Source organism: Anser brachyrhynchus (assembly GCF_964034855.1).
Source record: "Anser brachyrhynchus genome assembly, chromosome: 15".
NCBI classification, from domain to species: Eukaryota; Metazoa; Chordata; class Aves; order Anseriformes; family Anatidae; genus Anser; species Anser brachyrhynchus.
The window spans coordinates 13,190,350-13,204,719 of record NC_137733.1 but is presented as its reverse complement, the minus strand read 5'-3'; the positions used below and the strand labels follow the sequence as shown (position 1 = coordinate 13,204,719).

At 44.0% G+C, this 14,370-nt stretch overlaps 1 protein-coding gene across 3 annotated transcripts in view; it reads left to right on the top strand.

The window, feature by feature from the left end:
• TTYH3 (tweety family member 3) overlaps positions 1–14,370 on the top strand; it is a 79,161-nt gene that overhangs the window by 46,492 nt on the left and 18,299 nt on the right. For all 3 annotated transcript variants that reach the window (XM_080556422.1, XM_080556421.1, XM_080556423.1), the window contains exons 3-8: positions 597–708; positions 1,612–1,832; positions 2,601–2,696; positions 5,268–5,340; positions 5,701–5,776; positions 13,489–13,544. In XM_080556422.1, coding sequence (XP_080412548.1) covers positions 597–708; positions 1,612–1,832; positions 2,601–2,696; positions 5,268–5,340; positions 5,701–5,776; positions 13,489–13,544 — 634 coding nt within the window. The remainder of the gene's footprint in view (positions 1–596; positions 709–1,611; positions 1,833–2,600; positions 2,697–5,267; positions 5,341–5,700; positions 5,777–13,488; positions 13,545–14,370) is intronic.

The window sequence follows — 14,370 nt, the reverse complement described above, 5'->3', positions numbered from 1 at the left end:
TTCTAATGGAAGATAAATCAAGATAGATGATGTTCATGCATATTTCAGAGTGTAGATAGAGAAGACATGGAAATAGATCCAGAAGACACCACCATAGACAAGTAGTCAATGCAAGCTCTCTGCATCCTTTTCTTAAAAATGTAATGAAATGATCTGTATTTCATGTCCAGAGAAGGCATGGGGCTCCTGGCAGAGCAATGGTAGCACCCATTTCCTCTTGCAGGAGCAAGGTTGGCTGTCTGGATTTCTGCTTGCCCGTGGCTGGGTCTGAACTCTCTAATGGTTCTCTAACAGATTTTCATTCATAAATGAAACGCACACATTAAGAAGGGATGGTTCATTATATGGATGCTATACAGACAATTGTTGGCTGCGTGGGAAATGCAGGAGAACGTTTACAGATTAACTTTTCTGGTGGTTGCTGGGGAGCATGATTACCCCAGCTGCTCTTTGTGGAGACATGCAGCTTCCCTTTCTGTGGAAGCTGCTGATGTGACCACGAAGGGCCTTGTAGAGGTAAGCAGTACATTATATCGCTACCCTTTAGCTTTAACTGTACCCTTTTTTGCTTTTTTTTTTTTTTTTTTCCTCTGCAGTGCTGGCATTGCTGTTGGCTTCTATGGGAATGGAGAGACTAGTGACGGTATTCACCGGCTGACCTACTCGCTACGCCATGCAAACCGCACTGTGGCAGGTGTCCAGGACCGGGTAAGCACTAGGGGAGGCACCCTCACAAATGGGGAATGAGGGAATGAGCAGACTTCCTCAGCACCTCTTCTCCTGAATGTGTCTGTGCCTGTATCTCTGCCTTTTTTTTGTTGTTGTTAGTCTCCAAGCTTAGAGATGTGCTAAAATTTCCGTTAATGGAGTGATGCTTTCTTCAGCTCTTCTAAAAATATCAGAGCAAACACAGCTTGTTAAATGAAGTCTTCTCTTTGCGATTGTGCTTGATTTAAACACGGCTTCTGATCAGCTCTATTCCACGGACATGGAGGCAGGCCAAAGCAGATGAGTCTGTTAGTAGAATGTATCATTTTAGCACAATTGGTTGTTGCTGTACTACCTCAAATTTCATGGTACCTTTCTGCAACCCTGATGGCTACAGGTACTAATATCAGGGCATCATAACCTTCCACAAATGTCCCTCCACTAGACTTAATTGTAGACATTTTTAACCTGTTTTAGAACTAAGGTGAACAAATCTTAAGGGAAAAAAATTTGCCTTCCCAGCACTAGTGGCTGTGTTCTGGGTTTGTGCTGTTCTGTTCTCTATTTTGATATGGAAAATGGCTTTTAAACCATGTTAAAGCAAGGGTACAGGAGGTGGTTAAAAAAGGGATGGCTATTGTGATTTAAGATTTCCTGCTTATCAGCAGAGCCCGTTTAACACATAAAGTGCATGGTAAAGGCTCAGCTGAGATACCATCACAGGACAACTTGCAAACAATCAACTTTATAGATGCTTGTAGGTTGCTTTTGAAGGGTAAGCAGTCTGAGCCTCTTAAGACAGAAAAGTAGTAATCTGGAAGCTGTCCATAACTCACTAGTAAGAATGAATCCTCTTTTACTTCTGTGACTTCCTAAACTTTTTTTTTCTTTGCCACACTATAGGTGTTAGATACCGCAGTGGCCCTGAATCAAACAGTGGAGCCAAACTTACTCGTCCTGGAGGAGATGTTCGCAAAGCAGACGGACTACCTGCACATTATCCAGAAGCTGCAAGGTCTCTTGGATGATCTGGTCAGGCAAACAACCGAGATCCCCTTTTGGAAGAACGAAGAGCTGTCTCTGGAGGAGCTGGCAATTCAAATTGACCTCTATGACTGGTACAGGTGAGTGGTATGCTGTAGTACAATGGTTGTAGCATTTGTTTTGGCCTATTTTGCAATAATTAAGTGCGTGTTCTGGGTGGCTGAGCCAAATGCCGTGTATGTTACTACAGGTGCTCTTGGCCCAGTCCACTGATTTCATTTCTTAGAGCAAAAATGCATTCAGTTTAAATGAAAATGCATGGTAACAGCTTTTTTCTTAATTTTCAGTTGGTTAATTAACAGCTGAAGGGAAACTTATTTTCCACGTACAAAAGCTTGTGTTCTAACACTGGGGGAGTGGTTGTATGGTGCATTAACTAAATAGAGTAGGAAACTGAACTTGTTCCTTGTGGTAACACCATGCACTAACTTTCCTTTTTATTCAAGTTATTGAATAAAAGATCACACCAAGTGTATTCCACGAAAGAACACCTCTGTCCACACATATGGATTAACTGAAGCACATTCTGACAAACGTCTAGTTCAAGAAAGTGCAATGCTTCTTTGCCTGATGGTGTCTAGTTGCATATAACTTGTACAGTAGCACAAGATTAGCAGTCTCATTTCTCAACAACTGTGTATGCTGAGCATGTTGTTTGAATGTTTTTGCATGCCTGGACTCCAGACCCAGCAAATAGCCAGTGCTTTCTGCAGATAAATCATTAGCAGTGACCCTTACTCCAGGAAAAGAGAGGATAATTTTTTTTCTCCATTAGTCACTTTAACTGCTTAATCTATTGTTTGTATACACCAGTTTTGCTTTGCCAACTGTGTTTTTATTTGCTGCAGGTGGCTGGGTTACCTGGGCCTGCTCCTGTTCCATGTTCTAATATGTTTGCTGGTGCTCTTTGGACTCATTAGAAACTCCAGGGCCATTCTTTTGGGGTAAGTCCTGACCCAGGTACAGTGCAGAAGGAAGGCCAGCTGAGTGCAAGTGCCTGATAGCTTAAACTTCTAGACTATTGTCTGTTGATTTCAAGGGCTTTTGAGGCTGAATGGTTTATATCTGTCTCTTAACGTACAGTGTCTTTGTAGAGCATTGCTCTGTAGATTGGATTAGGGCTACATACGAGAGAGGTTCACAGGAAGAAGCTATAAAACTCAGTGGTACTCTTGTCCCTTGCTTTCGCATCAGAAACAAGTAACTCCTCTGGATAGTCTGCCTTTTGCTGGGTAGCACTGGTTGCCTCTCTTTGCCTGGGAGTCAGCTGGTAGATAGTAATGTGGACATCCTCCCTTGAATTTACAGGTTTTAAAAATTTCCCTGTAATTCTCTACAGTGGTGAAGGCATTTGTTAATGGATGATAAGCTTTGCATGTGTTTACACAGCCTGGTAGCATGCCTTTTGTGTCACGATCTGCTCTTGTTTACCTTTGGCTGTCACACCTGAAGACACTTTAAACTGAGAACACACAATGATTTGTACAGCTATGAGGAGGAGTCTTGTTGCCATGGTACTGCAATATTAATGCATCTTTGGTTCTACAAAGCTCTGCAAATGCTGCCATGCTGAGGCCCCATTACAAGAAAAAAATATATTTCTCTATGTTGAAGCTTGGTTTAATTTGGCATATTTGGCAAAGATACTGGTTTCGTAAACATAATGACAGTTTGACAACTGACATAGCCAAGAGTTTATCCTGGTACACGGTGATACCATTAATACTTGGAATGCGTATTCAGATTTGTTATTTGCCAGATGACTTCATACCTGGCAGGTTATACAGACAAAAGTCCAAGTGTATGCACAGATGGTAAACCCAGAGTTTAAATTAGAATCTCATTCCATGTTAGCCAGAAGTTCATATTAAGGCATTCCCCAAAGGGAGCACATGGCATAGAGAAGCAAGTGTGTCACAGCCAAGCAAGATGGTGAAATGCCAGTTTTCGATCTTTCAGCCAAGCAATCAGTTACTGACCCAGTCATCTTCATTTAAAGTAAAACAACAACTGTGTCACACTGAACAGATCACCACGCTCAGCTGAAGGCACCAAGCGGTGTTGTCCTTATGTCGTAAAAGCACAGAATCCTGCTGATCCATGACTGATAATTTTTGTGTCCCTTTGTAAAAAGCATAATAAGATATTTAGCCACTTTATTCCAGAGTGCTGCACAGGGCTCAGTCTGGTGAGGCTCCACAAGGCGAATCCCCATTCTGTGAATAGATCTGTGGTCCCTCAGAAATACGTTGTTAAACTGAGGAATAGAGCTTTTTTAAAATAAAAATAAAAATCAGACCTACAAATATATTTTTGTAAAGCTCTAGTCTTCAGTGAGACAAATGTAACAGAAAAGAGATGCCCCTTCCTCATGGAGGTGCTCGCACTAGGTTTGAGTAAAGAATATCTTGATTATGATTTATTTTTTTTTGTGGAGGGAAGGTGGGAGGAACCTGCTTGTATTACAAAGCCTGAAGTAAAAAGCATGCCTGAGAAAGCGAGCCAGTACCCCTTTACTCTGAAGATAGGGATGCATAAAATGATACAGCTTATTAGTCTGCATTCCCATACCTGAGGGAGTTGAGGAGCACTTTTGCCTAAATGTCTCTAGCACTCATACTGACAGCAAAGGTGAAGAGCTAATGTGCTGGTTGGGGAAGTGCAAAAGCTTTTCCCACTGGTGTGTGCTAGCTGGGTATCAATGAGACGACCGCTCCATCATCTCACTGCTTTGTGTGTCTGTCTTGGCCTGATAGCAGACATTTCCTACTATTTCTGCCACTAATGAGGTCCGGCTGCCAGAACGAAACTTAAGTCTGTGCAGAGATGTGCTCACATGGCATCTGTGTAAGGTATCTAACTATTGCTCTGAGCTGTTTGCCTACAGATGCCTGGCTCTCTCCTTGGGCTATGTGAGGTGCTCAGGTGGTGTTCAGATGCTTAGAGCTGGAGACCAAAGTCAGGTGTCCTAACAGGCAAAGTATTCTGTCCAACTGTCTGTAGCCAATGCATTGCTTACACCAGACAGCCTCATTTATTCTAGAAACAGAAGGATTTTGCCCGATTTTGTTGTTTGTATATATACATACATATATAGGGGGGTAGGGTATTTTTCTCTGAATATCTTCTGGGTTTCGAAAGTAATGTCCAGAGTGAGACTATTTCAAGTGATAGGATTGTAGCCATTTGTCTGCCAGTCTGCCTTCCCCTGGACCACCCCTGTGCCTTTATGCCTTTGGCTTCCCCATTAGAAGCAGACTAAAGGCTTCTCTTTGGGCATCTTTTTCCTTCCCTGCAGCCCCAGGCCAGGAAACATGGGAACCAACAACTGGACGTAAACTTTCCTGGCTGCTGCTGTCTGCAGCATATAAAATGAGATGATTTGTGTGAAGATGCAGTATTTGTTAATTTCTTGGTTTTGGTAATTGCTTTGGACTGCACATAATACATCCTGTAAAAGATCTGGATGCTTGAAATCAGAGCTCCTACATCTGCCATCTGTCTGTCTCCTACAGGGTGTGTTTGCTTGGGGTGTTTGCCCTGATTGTCAGCTGGGGATCCTTGGGTCTGGAGTTGGCTGTCGCAGTGGTAAGTGGCTCTTGTCCAAGTCCCATTCACCCTTTGCTGCAGAGTTATCAAACACAAGATTAAGTAGCTATTGATGCATATTATGGTGTGCCTGTTTTACTGTGTCTCTTGTTCTGAGTAGCTGTCCCAGTAATTTGCATCTATGAGAGGTACAGAGCTACTCCATGGTGGGGTGCACTGGCTTGTACTCCAGCACTGCTGCGGCTGTGTAAAGCTGTGCTAGAGGGGATGGCAATGAGAGACTTCAGTGTCTGAAAAATCCCTATAGTGGAGGGTTCCCTGATGTTAACCTGGCTCAACTGCTCTTTGATATTAGTGTTCTTTGAAATTCCTTTTCCCTTTTGTCTTGTCTCTATCTAGGGTTCCAGTGATTTCTGTATTAACCCTGATGCTTACGTCTCCAAAGTGGTTGAAGATAATGCAGTGCTTAGTGCTGGTAAGTGCCGGGTCTGGCTTTGGCACAGGGGACTGTGGCTCCAGCTGTCACGTAGGAGCGTGACAGTGTCTGAGAATTTGTGGCTATGTTTGGAACCCAGCAACCTGCGTACGGTGGGAAAAGCAGATGTGTGTGGAACTCTGAAAAACCAGTGTTCTTCCCCAAAAAAAAGCATTTATACCCCAGTCAGAAGTCCATACGTACATTTTATTTATTTATTTTTGTCAAAAAAGCATATAGAATCCTTATTTCATCTTGGCCCTAAGATGGAAATAACTGATATGGTGGAACAACAGAAGTCCCTGGATTGTTTTCTTTAAATGTAACAACCTTGGTCTTGTTTCTCCTCCTTTAAGTGGCAGAACTGTAGCAGTATGAGTGTGCAGTTTGAGTTGTCATTTTTAAAACTTGCTCTTGGGTCTGTATCCCAGCATCTAGAATATTTATTTTTTGTATTTGTTATTAACAAATATATATCAATTTGTCTCTTAATGGTGGTTATAAATAGGAGTCTTTTGAAAGCTAATTTAAAGGGTAAATGAACGGAAACAGCAGGAAAGAGAAGTATGAATTTCCCTTTCCATTATAAATGCAGTATTTTGATTGCTTTGTTTACCCTGTTCCATTTCAAGCAATATGCCTACATCACTGTGGCATTCAGCTGAAGCGCTGATGGATTTTGTGTTTGTCACTCCTAATTTAGACTGAAGTGGTTGGTTGAGATGAGGGGTGCCTCCAATTTGGACCTCAGGGGCAAAACAGATATTCAGAACTGTGGCTTAGCAAAAATATGGCTGGATGCTTGCCAGCAGAGATAAGTGCTAAAAAGGAAAGGTATTTTTCAGGGCTGAGTCTGCTGCTTAGCTAATAAAGTGAGCTTCTCTTTTCTCCCACCCTCTTTCCCCCTGATAATCCCTCTGTACATTTCTGTGATGATAAATCACAAATAAGCCATGATACTGATTTGTAAAAGGAGCCACATGTGTCTTTGCTGGTTCTTATTTGCTGGTATCTGAGAATTTTTGCCATGTGTACCGAAGATCTAGTGTTATTGCTGTGCGCTTAGCCAATCGCTGCCTCTCGCTGCGTAACTGATAGGGAATTAGGTATGTAGCGATGGCTGAGGATGCAGGGATTGGAAGCAATAAGAAATATTTATGTCTGGAGGCAGAATGTAGTATAAAAGAGTACATGCCAGTTGATATTACCACAGTGCAGCTTATTCTTGGAGAGCCTTATTTATTGATTTCCTGGAGGGAAGAGGAGAGAGCCTGGCAGCTCGCAACAGATGGGTCTTAGTAACAAAGAAATGCAATAAGGGAAGAGAATGAGTGTTTAACACTGCACAAGATGAAAATCCTCCCTTGGTTGTGAGGGTGACGGCGATGTGGCTTCAGGTGCCAGCTAGCCTCCGTGTTGTTCGAGGAGCTGAACAGGCTAGGGAGGCCAAGGGGAAATATGTGACACTAATGCCAGCCGTGTACTGTATTAACTTGGTAACCCAAATCAGAACATTTGGGAACAATTTGGTTGACCCTGAGCAGCTGAAGGAACACCCTTCCGTGCAACTTTTCCGTTTCACTTGTTCTTGTCGGCTCCTGCAGGTTTTTGCTCCTCAGTATCATACATGCACGCGGAGGCTGCCGGTGGCTGGGCCTGGCACTCCCCTCCCTCCTCCTGCTTCCCCCGGCAGGGACAGTCAGCTCCCCGGCGTGAAATAAGGCTCTGTTCTGGCAGCTCCGCCAGCTCCAACAGTTGCTGAGGCTCCATAAATAACAGTGAATGGGGCTGAGTGAGACGCTGAAGAGGAGGAAGAGCAGGTGTTGTCACAGGCCTGAGCTGGAAGGCCGGCCTCCTCCGTGGGCTGCTGGTGTGTCAGCTCCCTGCTGTTCAGCAGCCGTTCTGCGTTCACAAGCACCTTTCCTTCTCTACAGAAGGAAATCAGCCTTGCTTCTGAGCCTGCCATCGCACTAGGCAGCTGGTGGGGAGGTGATCAAACATTCTGCCTTCCCATGTGAATTTCCACTGCTCTGCTGTAGTTTATGGTCAGGAAGCGATGGAAATAAGCCTTGGCTCCCCACGTCGGGAGCGTCCTGTGCACCTGAGCAGGAAGGAAGACCACGATATCAGCACTGTGGTGTGGAACTATTCAACGAGGCTTTAGTCCCAATAGCAGTTCTTAAAAACCATCTTTATAAGTCTGAAAAAATTGTTGGTATCCCTTAATACGCTTGGCTGTGAACTGTGGCAGTTGCTTTGTGATGAGTTGAGCCGTGTCTGTGACGGGGCAGGCTTGAGGAGGCAGGGCAGGCGGCTGGGAGCCAGACCCAGGGCTGTCCTCCTGGGGGAAGCTGCTTGAAGGCTCCCGGATCTAGTGCGCGGGCTCTTCACACACTCTGCTTTGCTGCAGGATAGACAGATGAGGCAGGAGCGCTTTAAGATTGTTCCAGCTAGTTTCACCAGAGCGCATCCTGCTGTGAATTTTTCAGTTCAGAAAACAGATCGCTGAGAGACGGTGCGAGTTGAAGGAGGGGCTCACAGTCCGTGGAAGAAGAATGTAGAAATCACATTTACCTTGGAAATCACTTGAGCTGAAATTGGACTGAAAGCAGTCTTTTTTTTTTTTTTTTTTTTTTTATTCTTTTCTAGGTGTCTGCTTTTGACCAGTGCTGGGGTATAAGATACTGGGCTGGGGGCTGTCATCTGCTTTTAAGGACGTTTAAGAACCAACAAGCAATCTTAAATGTAAAACAACCAGAAGCTTTATAGTGCTGGGTCAACTTTTCCCTTTAATCACTGCTTTTAGTTGTTGTTTTTAGATATGACGGGTTGTAATATTCCCAGCCCTATGCTCTGGCATTCAGACTAGCACCGAGTGGCCCAGGTTTGCTTATTTGCAATGCTTTTTTGCTGTTGTTTATAGTATTTTTCCCAGAAAAAAATAACAGCATTGGATACTGGGCAACTAGTATGTTAATATTTCTGTTTATGTATTAATTGCTGTTTGCCAATCTAAATAGAATTAATGGAGCTGAGAATAATCTGATTAAATGCATCATTATTGTTGTAATGTTTTTAGCTGGCAAGTAGATGTCCTTGTTTTGTAGAGAAAATGTGCTGCGTTTAAAAAAAAAGGGGGGGGGGGGCGTGCTGGGATTGGGCAGAAAGCCTTAATACAGGTTTTGTGGAGGAGAGGCTTAAATCATTTTGCAGAAGAGCATGATATATATGTGCCTAACTCACCCTGTATTCATTAATTGAGATAAAGCCAATGGAGTTGAACAGTGGCTGTATAATCAGCTCCTGCTGCTAGTAAAAAGGCTTGGTGCAGCCAAGATGTTTATTTTCAAAGCAGGAGGCCATCTTCTAGTCTCATTCGTTTTCATTGATATTATGTTATTATCAGATGACTTATTGAATAAAATTAAATAAAAAGACAATCTGTCTAAACAACAGGAAGAGCTTTCTCCAGATTCTCTTACTGGAAAGCTGCATTGAGAAGAGACATTCACTTCATCTGAAAGAACTGCTGACCACAAGGGATGGATAATGGAGCCTTTTACCTCCAGTCCAGCCAAGTTTCTCAGGCTGGATGCTGCAACTTAGCTGCTCAGATATAAACTGCAAGCCTTCTTGTTACACATAGCCTCCTAATTGGCCTCACTGATTCACTCTCATCTTAGAAGCCCAGAGCTGAATGAACCAGAGGACTGACACCACCACCACCGTCCTTTCCTGTCTGAGAAGTAAGGCCAGGACAAAACCTCATGTGGGGATTGTGGTGGCTGCACTGTTATTACTTGGCCTGAATGGGCGCTGCAGGACAGAGCTTGTCCAAAGAGGCGCTCTCGAGATTTGTGTTGAGCTGTTGTCGGTGTTGAGGAGCTGTGTTTTCCTGCGTTGTTTTGTTGGGCTCCTGACGAGCAGAAAACTTTGCATGGAGAGCAGTTGGGATGGCTATGAGCTCTTAACTGAAAACTCATGATCAAGTCAGCCTGCTTTCACCAATACCAGTGGTGTATATAAGAGAAATATAGCTGGTATGCAGATACATCCCTTTGCCTTAGGAAAACAAAACTTCTAGTGGGTAAGAAAACATGGCCAGAAGAATATGCTTCCTCTTTGACATCACAGGCCTTATAGCTCAACCTCCTCTGATGACTGAACACACAGGCAGTCTCATCTGGGTATATCTGTGAAAAGCAAGCTGGCTAAAGAATGCTTGAGTAGAAATGAAGAATAGCTGGGAAAAACTACTCAAGGTGCAGATTTCATTTTGTAAACTAGGATTTTTTTTCCTGATCGCTCTTTACCCTGCAGATCTTCTTGCTGCCTTTTGGCAAGTGCATAATGCCATTTTCACGTTTCTGCTGAGCTTTGAAATGAATAGTAAGTCTCCATGGTTGCAGAAGCAATGAGTGGATTCTAGCAGCTAAAGCTGTCTTTAGTAGGCAATTCGACTTTCCTTTCTAGGAAAAACAGACTTTACAAAAATAAAGCATTTAGGATAGTTCCCTTCCGTGCCTTCTGCTCCCACACTGCCTGTGCACTGAGAGAGTGGGTCAGGAGGACTGCTGCTAGCAACAGCAGGCACAGGCAGCTGCCACTGTGACCCTACCTAACCCTTCTCCTGTGGACTGCATCTCCTAAAGGCTGGCTTCAAAAATCAGATCCGGCCTTCAGGAATTTTCCTTGAGAGGAAAATGCAACAGGAAGATAATTACAGGGGAGAAACAAAATTGCCTGGAGCTGTTAGCAGAGCACAAATAATGGGTTAGCATAGCTGTTCTCTGGTCAGAAATGTGAGACTTGCTGTTGTACAGGACGGCCTCCATAGGGATTAAAAGTGGTGAAGGTGCCTCCTGTTCTGTCCTTTCTTCCCAGCCTGGCGGTGTGGAGGCAGCGGTCACGCTCCTCTTCATTTACAGGCTTCACAGGACAGGATAACTTCAAGGCAGCTTCAGTGCCTATTGTATGTGTAGCATTAGTTTTAAAGCACCGCAGCTATCAACGCACTGTGTTCAGTGCAGGGGAGAGCTGCTCCTGCTGCTGGCTTTGCCATTTCAGAAAACACATTTTACGTACAGAATGTCACACTAGTCGGCTGCAATGCTGGTACTGCTGCCGTGAAGCCTTGTTGATATTGCCTTCCAGGGTGAGCAAGGCAAGCACTCATTTCACCGTTCTGCTTTTTACTTCGCATGTAACCAGCAGTCTTTGATTCTGGGCTCACAAGTTGCAAACTCTGATGGTATCGGGAACTCTCATCTGTAATCTGCCCACCAGGGATGATCCAGAAGGGCCTGAAGAAACATTTCTGGAGCCATATATTAGCAGTATGTCATGCAACTTGGTGCATTTGTAAAGGTGATGTAAAATTGATACCACTGTGGGAGTTTATGCGAAACTTTCAGTGTTTGTTGGCTTAAATTAAATAGGTGACAAGATCAGAGCTGTATGTAACGTTCTTGCTGTGCTTTTCTCTCAACACAGGGGCACAGTAATCCATTTTTTCCTTAGCCATCCCATAGGTTGGGGTGACTTATGAGCCCGGGGGAGCAGTCCTTTCCTTGGCACAGTAGTTGTGCACAAAGTTTGTGTGGTCTGTTCAAAGTGAGGCCCACGAAGCAGTTCTCGCTGCCCTCCTGTCTGCCCAGGTTTTGCTGATTGCTGTTTAGAGGAGGCAGAAGTCATCCCAGAGAAAGAGACGGTGGGGGGAAGATGGAGCATCTGGCAGGAGCTGCCCCAAAGTAGGCTAATGAATTATAAATCACAGCTGTCAGGTTGCATCGCAGCGTGCAGGAGCTGACGGTCTGCGTTGCACCACTCGGTCTCCGGTGCGCTGGCTTGCCGAAAGGTGCATTCAATATTTATGGGAAGTGCGGCAGAATCGGGATACAGTCAGGTCTGCTTCCTGCACAGCTCCCCTTGCTTTTGGTTGTGCGTTTTGCTGATTTCTGAGTTGGGACTGATTAGAATACCTTTGCAACATAGAATACGCTTTACCGAGAGTCACAGATAGAAGATTAAAGGGAATGGAAAAAAGGGTATGAGGAGAAGGGGGGAGGCAGTGTATGTGTTTTAGAGCTTTTGTTATCTTCACTGAGCAAACTTCACCCTTGATTTTTCTGAGCTGACGTGCTCCCATTCATCTGAAGAACTGTAAATGTTTGAGAATTAATCTAACGGTATTGGGACAATCGACTCTTTGACAGAACTTCCCTCTATAGCACTACTGAGAATGGCAGGGGAAAGCCTGATGCTTGTAATTTGTGCATGCTGACTTTCTTCAGGCAGTTGGTGTAGTGTTATGGAGGGCTCGTGAAGAGGGCACCAGTCTGGTTTCGTACACACCTGAACAAGGAGAAATGAAACTGTCTTCAAGCCTGGAAATAGGAGATTTAACAGTCCTACTTATCTGTATTCATAAACATGAGTACTCAGTGAGGATACTGTGACTACTGATAGAGCTACTGTTAAAACGCACCTTTAGGACGTTACCAGCAAGTGATCTGAGGGCCCTTGAACGGATAACTTGTTGCTGGTATCCTAACACATGGTAGGAGCTTCCTTTCCTGACCAAGTCTGTGGTATTGATTTAATATGTAATATACCTTCTTAGCACAAGTCAAAAGAAAGATGCAAAGGAAATTATATGCACTCTTTTAATTCTAACTAGAGCCTTCTAATTAAAATCTAATTACATGCAAGTGACATCCATCAGAAGACAGACTATGTTTACTTTTTCTTCCCTAATGCAAGTCAGAAAGGCAAGAACTTGTTCTTCCTTTTCTTTTCCCAGCACATTCCATTACGTTGCTTGCTTGCTAGATGATAATGTTTTTAGGAAATATTACTGAAAGTTATTTTCTTGAATTAGGAGGGCTTTCTAACATTCTTCTGTGGAACACTGCCTAAAACTAGTCTTTTTGGAGTATGATACAAGAATTCCCAGTTGTGAAGACTCTTTTTTTTTTTTGTTTGTTTTAAACACATGAGCTTGTATATTTAGGAAGTGGTACATTTCAGCATGGTGTGGTAGCGCAGGGATGTGTGTCTGCACCTCCTTTGGCCCAACATTGTGCTTTCACAGGTATTTTTGTTAGCAGCCTGTATTTATATCAGCACTGCTACCTCTCCTGTGCCAATTTTTCTGTGGCTGCTTAGTGACCTAGCTGGTGAACAGAACTGGCTGAAAGTTGAGTTGTCTCTTTGCTATATTCCCTAGGCAGCACTCTACCTTTGGTTGCTGTCAGTGACCGTAGAATGTTATTCCGACACTCAGAAGTTACAGAAATTAACCATCCCACTGGATTTCTCCTAGACTAAGGTCTGGTAGTGTGGTTATACTGTGAATAGTGCTGACTTTGGAATAAAACTTTTTTGATGGTTCCCCTGACTATGCAAGTGGGGCAGCCATGTGCTGCTTTATTGTTGAGAGCGAAACAAAAAAGTAGCGGTTTTAATTGCGGGGAGGGAAACCAAGAGAAAACAAATCTTTCTTCTATCCCCAAATGCAGCCTACATCCCTTTTCCTAGTGCCATCCATGCCCTGTAATCCTACACAGAGAGAGGGAAGTGATTCCATTTATATTGCATTTTCATTTTGTATATTGCTTTCAGAACTCAACACCTCCCTTGTGGCAGTTGTAAACTATTGTAAAGCTGAAACAACATACCTAGTATGACTTTCTCCTCTTTTGTCTTTGCAGATACCCTCCGCTATTACATTACCTGTAGTGCTGGATACCCCAACCCTTTCCAGCAGGTGAGTGGAAGCGCCCTCCCTCCCTCCCTTCATCCCTTCTCAGCATGGTGCTCCTCGCAGGGCATGGGTTAAACGCTTCTGATGCCAGCATGCAGCAAATTGCAAGGTGTTAGCTGCAGGAAACACTCCACCTGTTGGTAAAGCTTTGGTAGCTACTTTCCAGTTGCGCAGGTGATTTAGTGAGCAGTTTTTTTCCACCTTCATCACTGCCTGTATAGCTTCAGGTCCACGGTGCCCTCTTACAGAGGCCTGTATGTGTTGTGGTGAGGAGCATGGCTTTGTTCATGGTATCTCTGTTTACGTGGTGCACTTCTAAGAGAAGCAACATGGAGACAGAGCACCCATAATTATTGCCAGGGTGGGAAACTACAGACTTCCTGCTTTGAATCTCTTCTTACAGGCTCCTTTAGATTAAACACTGGCAACACTCCACTCCCAAACTGCAGCCACTTCAGTGGGTGGGGGAGTGATTCTCGCATATGCCTTCTTAAATCCCTTGGATGCTGGGGGGTTTGTATCCTGAAGTACAAACGTGAGTCATTATTCTTTTGTGTGGGGGCTGAGGAACAGCACCTGGGCCCATCCCAAACTTTGTCTTGTGTATCAGAGGCCAGAAAGAACCCACACCACCCACTGTTCAGCAGACACCAGCTGCTTCACAGTTTATATTTAGGATTTTTTAAATCCTGTCTTCCTCTGTTTTCAGGGGTGGGGGAAGACCACTTCAGTCTGTGCACTGTTGCCATCAGTTGCATTTCTGGTTGTTCAGTGTAGTCTCTGACATGCTATAGCATGTGAAATTCCCATGGATGCTTTAATGGGGTGT